This window comes from Chlorocebus sabaeus, chromosome 27, assembly GCF_047675955.1.
Source record: "Chlorocebus sabaeus isolate Y175 chromosome 27, mChlSab1.0.hap1, whole genome shotgun sequence".
Lineage (NCBI taxonomy): Eukaryota > Metazoa > Chordata > Mammalia > Primates > Cercopithecidae > Chlorocebus > Chlorocebus sabaeus.
The window spans coordinates 35,099,496-35,116,732 of NC_132930.1; the positions used below are offsets into that span (position 1 = coordinate 35,099,496).

Genomic DNA, 17,237 nt, shown 5'->3' on the forward strand with positions numbered 1-17,237 from the left:
CCTCTGCCATATGAGGACACAGCAAGAAGGCACCATAGATGATAGCTATGTTAATTACCCTGATCTCATCACTATACCTTATATGTATCACCACATCACTACATACCCCATAAATATGTAAAATTATTATGTATCAGTTTTTTTAAAAAAATAGGTAAAGGGTAGAGTGGTGAGTATTTCCCAGCCTAGATTCTGAATCTGGAGTCAGACAGCTTGGGATAAACTCCCACATATGCCTCTTACTAATTCTGTACATTTAGTAGATTCCTTTTTTACTTGTACCTTCACGTTGTTATGTGTTAAATGGGCACAATACTCACGGCACCTGCTTCACAGGGTTCTGATGAAGATGCAAGTTCTTAGTTCATGTAAATATCTGAGGACTGTATCTGCCACATAGTAAGGGGTCTATACATGTAGATTGTTACTACTGTCCCAGGAATCTAAGATTGACTAATACCCGAATCAGAGGATTAAACCAAGCCCCAGGTTGCTGGTGCCAAAGTCAGACACCATGTGTACGCACAAGATTCTGCAACTGGAGCCCATGGACCCTCTAAGAATGTTCTAAAATTGGATGTGTAAATTTTCTGGCACGTGCTTCTGTACCTTTTCCTCAGGAATGAATCCTATATTTTCATTTCTAAAAGTATCTGTAATCCAAAAGTGTTAAAACCAAGCACTGACTGGATGACATCTTAAGATCTGTGGTCTCCAAAGCTCTAGAATTTCACTGCTTGGTACTTACCCTGCGGGAAACCGTTTTCCAGAATACCGAAACAGGGTTGTTGCTGCAGTCCTTTCTCCAGTCTGGGCAAGATTGATAGTTTATTTCTAAAAGACACAGTTTGGAGAAAATAAAGTGGAAAAGAGAGAGTATAAATAAGCTCTACTCTTCCCTGGCTGTTCAATCATAGTGAAACCATTTTCCAATGTGTCACTGCCAAGACGGAGGCTGGAGAATGGACACATTTTGACCCAATTTAACTAAGTGTCCCCTGAATTCCTTCCAAGTTCTTACCTAATCTTCCAAATCCCAGATGGGAACACAGTGGCAAGTTTTGAGTCATGATTCCGGGAAATGCTAGCAAAAGTTCATCTGACAGAGACAAGCCCTCTACATTATCCCCAGTCCAGGAAGAATTAAGAGGTAAAACCAGTCCTTCAGTGGTTGCTTTTGCCAACTGTTTTTCTGCTTCCTGACAACTCTCTCTTGCTGAGTTTCCTGTCCCACCTTCTTAAGTCTTCATCACTTACTCTCAATTGGCCTCAGGGTCTTCCTACATTTGCCCTCATCAAAGCAGTCTTATCCCTGAGCGAAGTACAATAGACATAGAACATGAATACATAGTTTCTGTGTCACTTCTCCCAAGGATATCTGCTTTAATGCACATTTATTGAGTTTTAGTTCTTAGAGGTAGAAAGATAAAACAGAAAGATAAATTAGATGGGAATTTTGCCTTCAGAGAGCACATGATATAGTAATTCTAGGAGTCTTATTATGATCAAATGTTTAAAACCAAAACCACACAAATAAAAAAGAAACATTCCCATGTATAGATATAAATAATTATTGTGGAGTCAAAAGGAATTATCTTCCCAACAGAGGTAAAGATGTTGATGGTGAGATGGACATACATTTTGTAATGTGGTTTAAGTACATATGTTTTCCTGAATATAAACCTCTTTTATCTTCACAACCACATCTGGAGAGAATTCTCTCAGTTTGTCATCTTTCCTCTCTCAATAGGATTCTTCCCCATTGCTGTCTGCCATTATAAAAACATACCATTAAATAAAAATTTAAAGTTAGGAATAAAAACAAAAAGAAGAAAATTTGACAAGGAACAGAAACAAAATCAAGAACATAAAAAAGGCAAGAGAAAAAAAAGGAGATTAGAAGGTTACGGAGTAAATTAAGAACTTCATAGTAAAACAAATAGGCTGGATGCAGTGGCTTACACCTGTATTCCCACTTTGGGAGGCCAAAGCAGTTGAATCGCTTGAGCCCAGGAGTTCGAGACTAACCTGGGCAACATGGTAAACTCTATCTGTATAAAAAATACTAAAATTAGCTGGGTATGGTGGTGCACACCTGTAGTCCCAGCTACTCAAGAGGCTGAGGCAGAAAGATTGCTTGAGCACAGGAGGTTGAGGCTGCAGTGAGCTGAGATTGTGCCACTGCACCGTAGCCTGGGTGAGAGAGAGAGAGACAAGAAAGAAAGAAAAGACAGGAAGAAAAGAAAAGAAAAGAGAAGAGAAAAGAAAAGGAAGGAGAGAAAGAAAGAGATAAAAGAAACAATGAAAAAATGGTAACAAATACATAAATAAATAATAAACAAGGCAAAACTAAATCTGGTTAAAATGTTGAGAAAAAGTAAGCCAAAATATTAAAAAATTAAAATATAAAAATCAGGTCTTTTTACTCTTCTGCCTTCTGCCATGTGAGGACGTAGCCACAAGCAGAAAGCAAGTCTTCACCAGACGTTGACTTTGCCAGTGCCTTGATTGTGGCCTTCTTCGCCTCCAGAACTGAATACTTAAAGCCTAGAGGAGTGACATCAGCAAGATGGCAGGGTAGAAAGTCTCAGACTCTACTCCCACTAAAGTTCAACTAGCAATTATCCACAGACTAGGATGTCTTTCTAAAGGCTCCAATACTTGTAAACAAACTTGAGACACCTACATGGTCCATAGAACTGAATGAAAACCAAATTGGATGGGTAAGAAGAATGATCTCACTTTGACTACGCCACCCCTTCCCCTCCCTCAAAAGAGGACACAAAGCTAAATGGAGAGAATTTTCCTGGGCCATGGTTTCTATAAGGGGAAAGAGAACCAGATGTAGTCATCCATCTTCCCTAGCATTTCAAGATGCTTCCCAGGAAAGCTCACTCCAGTCTCCTCTCCTGGGGAACACTTAGGATACCAGGACAACTAGATTGCACCAGCTTAGGTAGAAACAAAGAAAGGACGCAGAAGTCACAGTGATCAGCACATGGATCTTGATGATATCTCTGTGTTTCTGCCAGCTGTGGCATCCTATAGGAAACAGCAGCCAACTTTATGGCCCCAAACAAGCTGAGCTGGTCTCCTTCAGAACCACTTGGGGAAGTTCAGTCTAGCTTAAGTTCCTAGATAGCTAGATTCCATGCCTAGACTCAGAGACCAACCCAGTGACCCAACCCAGGCAGGTAGATGACTGCCTTTGCCCATCCTAAAGAAACATAAAGGCTAGATTTAATTGATCCAGGAAGTCAAGCAGTGGCTCCACTCAGCCAAAATGCCTGCCAATGACCTACCCAGGCAGGGAAACTTTTACCTCAGTGCATTCTGGAGAAGCATCAGAGTTAGTCCTAGTTGACCTGGAAGGTCAAAAAGCTGCTCACTTCAGCCAAAGCCAACCGCATGGCTCCATTCTCAGGAAGGTGATCCTCAGTTGCACATTTCTAAGGAGCATAGCCTCTTATCTTGCCTGTCTACCTAACCTTGGAGCCCAGCCTGAAGTGCTGCTGAACTTAAGATACCAAATATCATAATTGTCTGGCCAGGAAATACAATCTATGAATGATGTGACTAGAAGCCATCACAGTACCCAGCCAGCAGCTATAAAACAATGAAACCACAAGGAAGATAATAAGAGAAGAAGAAAGAAACACAGTATCTAAAAAAGCAGAAAACAATTAATAAAGTGGCAGTAGCAATTCTTTACCTATCAGTAATTATGTTGAATGTAAAAGGATTAATTCTTCAACAGAAAGAGGGAATGAATAGATTTTTTTTTTTTAAGATTCAACTATATGCTGCAAACAAGAAACTCACTTCACTTTTAAGAACACATATAAACTGAAAGTGAAGGAATGGAAAAACATATTCTATGTGAATGGAAACTAAAAGAGATCAGGAGTAGCTACACTTAATATCAGACAAAATAGACTTTAAGTCAAAAACTGTAAAAAGAGACAAAGAACACCGTATAATGATAAAGGGGTCAAGTCATCAAGAAAATATAACAATTGTAAATATACATGCACCCAACATTGGAGCAGCTAAATAAAAACAACAAACATTTAAGGTTCTGAAAGGAAAAATATAATGTAAGGCAAAAATAGTAGCGAACTTCAATACAACACATATTTAAGGATCTGAAAGGAGAGATACATGTAAGGCAAAAATAGTAGGGAACCTCAATATCCACTTTCAACAACAGACAGATCATTTAAACAGAAAATTAATAAGGAGACAACAAACATGAACAATACTTTAGACAAAATGAACCTAACAGACCTTATACATCAGCATCTACACTATCCAACAGCAATGTAATACACATTCCTCTCAAGCACACACAGAATATTTTCTAGATTAGGGCACATATTAGGACACAAAAACAAGCCTCAGCAAATTTAAGAAGGTTAAAGTCATATCAAGTATCTTTTCTGACCACAATGGTAGAAAACTGGAAATCAATAAAATAAGAAATATTGGAAAATTCACAAATACATGGAAATTAAACAGCATGTTCTTGAAAAACCAACGGTTCAAAAAAAAATTAAAAGGAAAATTAAAAAATACATTGAGACAGGAAAATGTAAATACCATATACCAAAACATATGGGATGGAGCAAAAGCAGTTCTAAGCTATAGTAATAAATACCTACATTAAGAAAGAAGAAAGATCTCAAAAAATACACAACATTATGGAAGGAAATAATAAAAAGTAGAACAGAAATAAATAAAATAGAGACTAGGAAAACAATACAAAAGATTAACAAAATTTAGAATTTTTTTTTTGAAGAGATGCACAAAACTGAAAATATTTAGCTAGCTTAACTAAGAAAAATGAGAAGATTCAAATAAATAACATCAGGAATGTAAAACGAAGACATTACAATGGATATCACAGAAATACAAAGGGTTGTAAGAGACACTATGAACAATTATTAACATATGCCAAAAGTTAAATAGCACAGAGGAAATGGATAAGCTTCTAGACACATAAAACCTACCAAGACTGAATCATGAGGCAGTGAAAAAGCTGAATAGGAATAATGAATAAGAAGATTGAACCAGTAATTTAAAAGCCATCAAAGGAAAGCCCAGGACCTGATGGATTCACTGTTGCGTGCTATTATATCAAACATTTAAAGAACTAATTCCAATCCTCCTCAAACTCTCAAACTCTTCCAAAAAGTTGAAGAGGAGAAAATATTTTCAAACTCTTTTCATTAGGCTAGCATTACCCTGATAGCAAAGCCAGACAAGGATCCTACAAAAAAAGAAAATTACAGGTCAACATCTTTGGTGAACACAGATGCAAAGATACTCAACAAAATACTAGCAAACTGAATTCAACAATATGCTCAAAGGATCATCCACCATGATCAAATGGGATTTATCCCTGGGATACAAGGATGGTTCCACATACACAAACTTTAATAAATGTAATATATCACATTCACGGACTAGAGAACAAAAATCATGGGATCATCTCATTAGATTCAGAAGAAGCATTTGAAAAATTCAACATCGTTTCATAATAAAAACTCTCACCAAATTAGGTATATAAGGAATGTACCTCAATAAAATAAAGGTCATATATGAGAAGACTACAGCTACCTTATACTCAATGGTGAAAATTTAAAAGCCTTTCCTCTAATATCTAGAACAAGGATGTCCATTCTTGTCACTACTGCTCAACATAATAATGGAAGTTCTAGTAGAGCAATTAGGTGAGAGAAAGATAAGGCATCCAACTAAAAAAAAAAAAAAAAGTGAAATTGCCACTGTTTATTGATGCCGTAATTTTATATACTTAAAAACCCTACTAAAGACTCCAGCAAAAAACTGTTAGAACTGACAAATATAGTAAAGTTGAAGCATGCTAAGTCAACACACAAAAATCAACAGCATTTCTGTACATTAGCAACAAACTAGCTGAAAAGCAAATAGAGAGAATAATCCCATTTCAATAGCTACAAAAAAACCCCACAAGTACTTAGGAATAAACTTAACCAAGAAAGTAAAAGACCTGAACACCAAAAACTACAAAATATTGATGAGAGAGATTGAAAAAGACACAAATACATGAAAAAATATTCCATGCTCATAGATTGGAAGAATTAATATTGTTAAAATGTCCATACTACCCAAAGAGATCTCCAGATTCAATGCAATCTCTGCTGAAATTCCAATATCATTTTTCACAGGAATAGAAAAAACAATTATAAAATACATGTGAACCCACAAAAAAATCCAAATAGCCAAGGTAATCATGAGCAAAGGAAACAAAGCTGAAGGCATTACTCTACCTGATTTCAAACTAAAGGTATAGTAATTAAAACAGCATGGTGCTGGCCAAAAAAAACCAGACATATTGACCAATATGTCTGTTTAGAATATCTCTGTTCTAATAGAATAGAGAGCCCAAAAATAAACTCATGCATGAATAGTCAATTGATTTGTTTTACAAAAGTGGCAAGAATACACAATGAGAAAAATATAGTTTCTTCAATAAATGGTGTTGTGAAAACTGAATACCAACACACAGAACAATAAAATTGGACCTTTATCTCATATCATACGCAAAAGCCAACCAAAAAATTGACATAAATTTTAAGTTTAAGATTGATTTAAGTAAATTAAACAATTAAATGTAAGACCAGAAACTGTAAAACTACTAGGAAAAAACTATCTTAGTCTGTTGGTATGTTACTATACAGGAATACCCAAGGCTGGGTAATTAAAAAAAAAAAAAAGGTTTACTTGGCTCATCATTCTACCAGCTGGAAGGTCCAAGGCTGGGCATCTGCCTAGGGATTCAAGTTGCTTCTACTCACGGCAGAAGGTGAAGGGGAACCAGTGTGTGCAGAGATAACACGGTGAAAGAGGAAGCAAAAGAGAGGGGAGGTGCCAGGCTCTTTTCAACAACCAGCTCTCATGGGAACTAAGAGAGTGAGAACTCAAGGATTAACTAAGCCATTCAAGCCATTTGTGAGGGATTTGCCCCCGTGACCCAAATACTTCCCGTTAGGTCTCACCTCCAATATTGGGGATTGAATTTCAACATGAAGTTTAAAGGATCAAATATCTAAACTACAGCAAAAACATAGGGGAAAAACTACAGAAAATTGGTCTGGGCTATGATATTTTTGGATTTAACCCCTAAAGTCCAGGCAACACAAGCAAAAATTGATAAATGGGATTACATCAAACTAAATTGCTTCTGTATAGCAAAGGAAATAATTAACAGCATAAAGAGACAAACTTGGGATTATGGATTGAGAGAAAATATTTGCAAACCATACATCTGATAAGGGGTTAATATCCAAAATATATAAGGAACTCAGACTTGAGAGTGGAACAAGATGGAGTAATAGAAGGCTCCACCAAACATCCCCTTCACAAGACACCAATTTAACAACTATCTACACAAGAAAAGCACCTTCATAAGAACCAAGAATCAGGGGGGCACATATAGTACCTGGTTTTAACTTCCTATCACTGAAAGAGGCACTGAAGAGGTAGGAAGAACAGTCTTAAATCACCAATGCCACCCCTCTCCCACCCCCCAGCAGTGGCTGCTTGGTGTGGCGAGTGATTCTGTGTGCCAGGGAGAGGGAAAGCATAGCAATTCCGAGGCATTGAACTCAGGGCTGCCCTGTTATAGCAGAAAGCAATACCAGACCAAACTCAACTGATGCCTGTCCCCGGAGGGAACATTTAAATAAGCCCTAGCCAGAAGGGAATTATCAATCCCAGCATTAGAAACTTGAGTTTTCACAAGCCTTACTACTGCAGACTAAAGTGCCCTGGGGCTCTAAGTAAACTTAAAAGGCAGCCTAGGCCACAATGACTGCAACTCCTAGGCTAGTCATAACGCTGAACTGGGCCCAAAGCCAGTGGACTAGGGGTACATGTGACCTACTGAGACACCAGCCAGGGTAGCCAAGGGAGTGCTGGCATCGCCCCTCCCCTATCCCCAGGCTGGACAGCTCATGCATCCAAAAGGTGCCCCTTCCTTCTGCTTGAGAAGAGGAGATGGACAAGTGGGGAGGACTTTGTCTTGCATTCTTAGATACCGGCTCTAGCCACAGCAGGATACGGCAGAATTATGAGGCCCCATTTCCAGGCCCTGGCTCCCAGATGACATTTCTAGGCACACCCTAGGCCAGAAGAGAACCTGCTACCTTGAAGGGAAGCAGCCAGACCTGGCGGGATTCATCGCCAGCTAACTGAAGAGCCCTCGGGCCCTGAAAAACCAGAAGTGATACCCAATTAGTATGTCATGGGCCTTGGGTAAGACTCTGTGACTTGCTGGCTTCAGGTACAGCCACAGAGAGGTAGAGCACTAGCTGGACTTGGGGTCCATGATTCCAGGATGTGGCTCTTGGATAGCATTTCTGGGCCTGCCCTGGGTCAGAGGGGTGCCCACTGCCTTGAAGGGTGAGTCCCAGGCCAGGCAGCACTAACCACAAGCTGACTGAAGAGCCCTTGGGCCTTGGAATATTAGCAGTACACTGGCAGTACTCCCTGTGGGCCGTGGTGGTGGTGGCCATGAGGTGAGGGTCCTCTGCCTTAGGGGGAAGACAGTATGGGAAGGACTGTGTCTTGTGGTTTGAACGCCAGCTTAGTCACAGTACAGTGCAATACTAGGTAGACTTCTAAGGTTTCTTACTCTAGTCCCTGGCTCCTGGATGGCACCTCTGGACCAACCCTGAAGAGAAGAACACAGGTCTGGCTGGCTTTCTCACCTACTGATTGTAGAGCCCCAGAGCCTTGAGCAAATATAGATGGCAGTCAGGAAGTGGTTACAGCAGGCTTTGGGCAAGACCCAGTGCTGTACTGGCTTCAAGTCTTACCCAGCAAAGTCCTAGTTGTGGTGGAGTGTGTCACCAGCTTTATGTGGGTCAGAACAGAAAGAGAGAGACTCTGGGAGAAAGTAAAGGGACTAGAAAAAGAATCTCTGCCTGGTAATCCAGAGAATTCTTCCAGATTTTGTCCAAGACCATCAACGTGGTACCTCCATGAGTGTGTGAAAGACCCACAGTATTACTAGGCTTGCAGGGCCCCCCCTACAGCAGATACAGCGTAGATCACAACATCCGAGTCCTTTAGAATATCTGGAAAGTCTTTCCAAGGACAAGCACAAACAGGCCCAGGCTGTAAACACTACAATAAATACAATGCCTAGACACAGAAAAACATCTACAAGTATCAAGACTATCCAGGAATACATGACCTCACCAAATGAATTAAATAAGACATCAGAGATCAATCCTGAAGAAACAGAGATATGTAAGACAGACAATTCAAAATAGCCGTGTGGGCAGCAAGCACCCAGGTGCCGAGGCAAGAGATCGAGGGCACGAGCTGTTCCAGTATGATAAAATATATAAAACAAGAATAGTTATACTAGATATAGATCATAGATATGATTATATATGAATATCATTAATCATTAGTGTGCATCAACTATTCTTTGTTCCAATATTATAATAATCCTCACTCTACAATCATAACCTAGGAAAAACCGGCCATACAGAGATAGGAGCTGAGGGGACATAGTGAGAAGTGACCAGAAGACAAGAGTGTGAGCCCTCTGTCACGCCCAGACAGGGCCACTAGAGGGCTCCTTGGTCTAGCGGTAACGCCAGCATCTGGGAAGACACCCATTGCCAAGCAGACCATGGTCTAGCGGTAGCGTCAGTGCCAAGGAAAACACCCCCTACTGAGCAGACCAGGAAAGGGAGTCTCCCTTTCCCCGAGTGGGGGGGTTGAGAGAAGACTCTACTCCACCACCTCTTGTGGAGGGCCTGACATCAGTCAGGCCCGCCCACAGTTATCTGGAGGCCTAACTGTCTCCCTGTGATGCTGTGGTTCAGTGGTCACGCTCCTGGTCTGCTTTCATGTTCCGTTCTGTACACCTGGCTCTGCCTTTTAGATAGCAGTAGTAAAATTAGTGAAAGTACTAAAAGTCTCTGACATGCAGAAATAAGGGCGTAAGCGTCTCCTCTCTCTCTCTCTTTCCCTGCCTTGGCTGCCAAACAGGGAAGGGCCCTCTGTCCAGTGGACATGTGACCCACGTGACCTTACCTATCATTGGAGATGGCTCACACTCCTTACCCTGCCCCCTTGTCTTGTATCCAATAAATAACAGTGCAGCCTGGCATTTGGGGCCACTATTGGTCTCCACGTCTTGGTGGTAGCGGTCCCCTGGGCCCAGCTGTCTTTTCTTTTATCTCTTTGTCTTGTGTCTTTATTTCTATAATCTCTCGTCTCCGCACACGGGGAGAAAAACCCACCGACCCTGTGGGGCTGGTCCCTACATAGCCGTGTTGAGGAAACTGAAAGAAATTCAAGATAACATAGAGAAATAATTCAGAATTCTGTCAGATAAATTTAACAAAGAGATGAAAATAATTTAAAAGAATCAAGTAGAAATTCTGGAGCTGAAAAGTGCAATGACAAACTGAAAACTGCACCAGAGTCTTTTTATAGCAGAACTGATCAAGCAGAAGAAAGAATTTGTGAGCTTGAAGACAGGTTATTTGAAAATACACAGAGGAGACAAAAGAAAGAAGAATGAAAAACAATGAAGCACACTGGCAGGATCTAGAAAATTGCCTTAAAAGGGCAAATCCAAGAGTTATTGGCCTCAAAGAGGAGGTAGAAAAAGAGATACGGGTAGAAAGTTTATTCAAAGCAATAATAACAGAGAACTTTGCAAACCTAGAGAAAGATATCAAAATCCAAGTACAAGAAGGTTATAGAACACCAAGCAGATTTAACTCAAGAAGACTGCCGAAAAGCATTTGATAATCAAACTCCCAAAGGTCCAGGATAAAGAAAGGACCCTAAAAGCAGTAAGAGAAAAGAAACAAATAGTATACAATGAAAGAAAGGATCCTAAAAGCAGTAAGAGAAAAGAAACAAATAGCATACAATGGAGTTCCAATACATCTGGCAGCAGATGTTCCAGTGGAAACCTTACAGGCCAGATCAGAGTGGCATGACATATTTAAAGTGCTGAAAGAAAAAAAAAAAAAAAAGCTTTTACCCTAGAATAGTATATCTGGTGAAAATATCCTTCAAACATGAAGAAGAAATACAGACTTTTCCAGACAAACAAAAGCTGAGGGATTTAATCAATACAAGACCTGTCCTAGAAGAAACGCTAAAGGGAGTACTTCAATTAGAAAAGGATACTAATGAGCAATAAGAAATCATCTGAAGGTACAAAACTCACTGGCAATAGTAAGTACATAGAAAATCACAGAATGTTGTAACACTGTAACTATGGTGTGTAAACTACTCTTGTCTTAAGTAGAAAAACTAAATGATGAGCCAATCAGAAATAATAACTCGAATAACTTTTCAAGACATGCACAGTACAATAAGACATAACTAGAAACAACAAGTTTTATAGTGGGAGAATGAAGTTAAAGTATAGAGTTTTTATTAGCTTTCTGTTTGCTGCTGGTTTGTTTCTTTATGTAAACTGTGTTAAGTTGTTATCAGCTTAAAATAATGGGTTATAAGATACTATTTGTAAGCCTCATGGTAACTTCAAACTCAAAAATACATAACAGTACACAAAAAATAAAAAGCGGAAAACTGAAAAAATCACCTTCACTAAAAGGAAGACAGAAAGGAAAGAAAGAAGGAAGAGAAGACCACAAAACAAACAGAAAACAAGTAACAAAATGGCAGGAGTAAGTCCTTAACTTATAAATAATAACATTTACATCAAATGTAAATGGATTAAACTCTACAATCAGAAGGCACAGAGTGGCTGAACAGATAAAAATGAAACTAGACCCCTATCTCAAATCACATACAAAAATAAAATCAAAATAGATTAAAGATTTAAATCTAAGATCTCAAACTATGAAACTACTACAAACTACTAGAAGAAACCATTGTGGAAACTCTCCATGACATTTGTCTGGGCAAAAAATTATTGAGCAATACCCCATGAGCACAGGCAATCAAAGCAAAATGAACCAACAGGATCACATCAAGTTAAAAAGCTTCTGCACAACAAAGGAAACAATCAACAAAGTGAAGAGACAGCCCACAGAATGGGAGAAAATATTTGCAAAGTACCCATTTGAGAAGGCATTAAAAACCAGAATAGATAAGTAACTCAAACAACTCTATAGGAAAGCAATATAATAATCCAATTAAAAAATAGGCAAAAGATTTGAACAGACATTTTTCAAAAGAAGACATACAAATGGCAAACAGGCATACAAAAATATGTTCAAATCATTGACCATCAGAGAAATGCAAATCAAAACTATCATGAGATATCATCTCACCCCAGCAAAAATGGCTTTCATCCAAAAGTCAGGTAATAACAAATAGTGATGAGGATGTGGAGAAAGGGGAACACTTGTACACTGTTGGTGGGGATGTGAATTAGTACAACCACTATAGAGAATAGTTTTGAGGTTTCTCAAAAAAATAAAAATAGAGCTATTATATGATCCAGCAATGCCACTGCTGGATATATGCCCAACAGAAAGAAAATCAGTCTATAGAAGAGATATCGGCACTCCCATGTTTATTGCAGCACTGTTCACAATAGCCAAGATATGGAAGCAACCTAAGTGTCCATCGGTAGATAAATGGATGAAGAAAATATGGTATTTATACACAGTGGAGTACTATTCAGCCATAAAAAAGAATGCATTCCTGTCATTTGTAACAACATAAATAGAAGTGGAGGTCATTCTGTTAAGTGAAATAAGCAAGACACAGAAAGATAAACATAGCATGTTCTCACTTATTTGTAGCATCTAACAAATCAAAACAACTGATCTCATGGACATGGAGAATAGAAAAATGGTTTCCAGAGGCTGGGAAGTGCCACGAGACATTGAGGGCAGGTGGGGATGGTTACCAAAAACTAGTTAGAATGAATAAGACCTATTATTTGATAGTACAATATGGTGACTGTAGTCAATAATAATTTTGTTGTACATTTTAAAACAAGTTTGTCCAACCCATGGCCTATGGGTCTCATGTAGCCCAGGACAGCTTTGAATGCAAGCCAACACAAATTAATAAACTTCCTGAGAAATTAGGAGTTTTTTTGTGATTTTTTTTTCAGGCCATCAGCTATCATTAGTATCAGCGTATTTCATGTGTGGCCCAAGACAATTCTTCTTCCAATGTGGTCCAGGGAAGCCAAAAAATTGGACACCCCTGTTTTAAAATAACTAAAAGAGTAAAATTGGATTGTTTGTAACATAAAGGATAAATGCTTATGGGGAAAGAGGCCACATTTTTCACGATGCAGTTATTATGTACTGCATATCTATATCAAAACATCTCATGTACCCCACAAATATACACACCTATTATGTATGCACAAAAATTAAAAATTAAAAACAAACAAAAACAAAATACATAAGGAACTCAAACAACTCAAAAACAAGGAAAAAAAAAGAATTTAAAGGTGGACCTGAATAGACATTTTTCAAAAGACATACAAATGGCCAACAGATATATTTCAAAAGGCTCAAGCTTCCTAATCACTAGGGAAATAAAAATTAAAACCACAATGTGACATCATCTCACACCTGTCAGAAGGGTATAATCAAAAAGATGAAAGATAACAAGTGTTGGCAAGAATGTGAAGAAAGGGGTTTATTTGTACACTATTGGGAAAGTACATTAGTATATCCATTATGGAAAATGTGATGAAAGTTCCTCAACAAACTAAAAATAGAATACTACCATATGATCCAGCAATTCCACTTCTAGGTATTTACCCAAAAGGTTTCAAATCAGTTTGTCAAAGAGATACCTGCTCCCCCATGTTCATTGCAGCACTATTTACAATAGCCAAGATATGGAATCAACCTGAGTCCATCAACAGATGAATGGATAAAGTGTGGTATATATACACAATGGAATATTATTCAGACTTTAAAAAGAAAGAAATTCTGTCATTTGCGACAATGTAGATGGAACTGGAAAACAATATGCTAAGTAAAATAAGCCACGCACAGAAAGACAAACGCTGCATGTCCTAACATATGTGGAACCTAAAACAGTCAAGTTCATAGAAGCAGATAATAGAATCGTGGATACAGAGACCAGAAGTTGGAAGGAATGGGAAGATGATGGTCAAAGAGTACAAAATCTCAATTAGACAGAAAGGGTTTTTAAAAATATTTATTGCACAGCATGGTGATTGTAGTTAACAATAGTGTGCTGTACATTTCAACATTGCTAAGACAGTAAACTTCACATTTTCTCACTACAAAAAATAAGTATTTGAGGCCGGGCATGGTGGCTCACACCTGTAATCCCAACACTTTGGGACACTGAAGAGGGTGGATGGCTTGAGCCCAGGAGTTCAAGATCAGCCTGGGCAACATGGTGAAATCCTGTCTCTTAAAAAAAATACAAAAAATTGGCCAATTGTGGTGGCATGCACCTGTAGTCCCAGCTACCTGGGAGGCTAAAGTGGGAAAACCACCTGAGGCTGGGAGGTCAAGGCTGCAGTGAACTGTGACTGCACCCCTGCACCCCAGCCTGGGTAATAGAGTGAGACCCTGTCTCAAAAACTAAAAAAAGTATTTGATGTGGTGGATATGTTAATTAGCTTGATTTAATTATCCCACATTGTATTCATAAATTCATTTTGTACTCCACAAATACATACAATTATAAATTGTCAACTTAGAATAAAAATGAAATAAATATATATACATCAGGAACTTGAAAGATAATCTATAAAATAAGAAGAAATTAAAAATTGAGGCCAAAGTATTAGAATATAGAGAAATAAAACTACATACACATAATTCAATTTAAAAGAAGGCAAAAATAAAGAAGTCTGAGCTATAAATAAATCAGTTCTTGAAAATAAATTATTTCATTTTCTCTACTTTATTTCAATAAAAATTGAAGTAACAAATTGAAAAATAAAAGGAAAGAAGTCTACTGCAAATACATTTGAAAGCTAAAAGTGTTAAATAAATGACCAATAAAACAGTCATTTTTAAAAAGGAAAACATGGGACATGGGAAAAACTATAAAATCTAAAAAGATTAATGGAAAAACATATTTATATTACCATATTCTAGGTGGGAAGACTCAAGATTTAAATATGGAAAATATTTTAAACATTGTGAAAGTAACAATACTAGGTGAAAATACAGAAGAATGCTTCTCTAAGAACATCTTTTTAAGGAAGATATGAAACACAGAAGCTATAAGGAAGAGAATGGACAGGTTTTCTGCATTTCTGGTGGCAAAAGACAGACCATAAACACTACGTAAAGTCCAAATTAAGAAAAACAGATTTCCACCTTGAGCCAGAAAGTGGGCAGAAAAACGTGGCAATTAAGAGCAACATTTCTCAAGTTAGTCTGAGTTTGCTTCGTGCTTTGCCACTCACCGGCTAGCAAGTTACTTAACTCCATATCTCAGACTTCCTATCTCTAACATGGGATCACCATATGAGCTCATGGGGCCGTGGAGGATTAAATGAGTGACTACATACATAGCACATGGAACACTGGCTCTTTGTGAGTACTTAATACATAGTAGCTCTTATTAATGTATAAAGAACTTCTACTAATTAGAAAATAATAGATATCCCAGTACAGATGGTCGAAATACATGAACTGCCAGCTCACAGAAGAAACAGAAAATCTACCTTTTATGTATATATAGTAGCCTCACCATCACAGAAGTTCAAACTAAATTGAGGTATTATTTTCTTCTCAAATAAGCCAAAAAATTTTAAAGTAACAACATCTGGTGTTAGTGGGCATATAGGTAAATAAACTATCTCATATACATTCTTTATTTTTCTTTTTTTAGTATAAAATAGAGATGGGGTCTTACTATGTTGCCCAGGCCTATCTTAAACTCCTGGGTTCAAGTGATCCTCCCTCTTCCACCTCCCAAAGTACTGAGATTGCAGGTATGAGCCACTGTACCTGGCCTCATATATATTCCTGATGAGGGTATAGTTACCATCTTTTAAATGACACGTTATCAGTTTCTATTACAATTTATCCTTTAACATTGAAGTTTCATTTATAAAAATTTATCATTCAAGTGTGTGTGTGTGTGTGTACACAAAAGTGTTTCTTACAACAGTGATACAATAGCAACCAAAGCTAAAGCAACTTAATATCCATTAATAGGATTCTTAACCATAAAGCCTTTAAAAAAAGTATAGCTATCTTTATACCTACTAATTTTAAGTGAATAAAGCAAGTTGCACAACAGTATGTGTACATTTTAAACATACATGCTTACATTAGCATAGGGAAAAGTCTGGAAGGATCTATATCAAATTGTTGACAATAGTTACCCTTTGAGAAGTGATGTGGAGGTAGGAGGGGAAGGGAAAATTCAGAGCGACATTTGCTTTTTTCTTTTATGCATTTCTGTAATGTGCAAGTATTTTTTTTTCAAATAATCATGGTTTATTTTTGTAATTGAAAATAATGCAAACCTGGGACGAAGAAGCTATAATAAGATAAGCTTTTAAAAGCAAACAATGAAAAGTAGTAAAAATAAGAATAAAACTATATAAAGTAAAAATATCCACCATACAAACAAAAAGGAAAAAAAAAAAGAAGTGAAAACTGCAATAGGGTTTTGGTTGTAGGAAATCCCTTCCCATGGTGAGGTATTGAGACTTTCTGGGCAGGATAAGGCTACATCTGAAAAATGATGGCAAAGCCAGTGCCTCAGATGGAAGAGTCCAGTCCATGGCTACTGTGATGATTCTGAAGAACAAGAACCTTGGTCTAGGTCCCACTGAGACCTCATCCCGTTCTAGAATTCTTTGGACCTGAATGATGACCTTATAGAGAGCAAAATACCAGGAATTCAGAAGCAGGCTATGTGAGCACTCAAAAGAAGGGAATTAGGGAGCATGGGCAATCCCAAACTCTGAAGTCAATTTTTCAAGAAAACAGGGAATGCTACTTTACATCAGCCTGAGATGCCATTAAGGGTAGTGCTACAGTTTGGATATTTAACTCTCTAAACCTTATGTTGAAATTGGATCCTCAGTGTTGGAGCTGGGGACTAGTAGGAGGCGTTTGGGTCATAGGGATGATCCCGCATGAACGGCAAGGTGCTGTCTTTGTAGTAATGAGTGAGTTCTTACTCGATTAGTTCCCAGGAGAGCTGGTCATTATAAAGAGCCTGGCATCTCCCCTGACCTCTCTTTGCCTTCCTCCCTCACCGTGTGA

At 38.1% G+C, this 17,237-nt stretch overlaps 1 protein-coding gene across 1 annotated transcript in view; it reads right to left on the bottom strand.

The window, feature by feature from the left end:
* CD38 (CD38 molecule) overlaps window positions 1–17,237 on the bottom strand; it is a 77,311-nt gene that overhangs the window by 11,802 nt on the left and 48,272 nt on the right. The window contains exon 4 of the mRNA XM_008017845.3: window positions 749–834. Coding sequence (XP_008016036.1) covers window positions 749–834 — 86 coding nt within the window. The remainder of the gene's footprint in view (window positions 1–748; window positions 835–17,237) is intronic.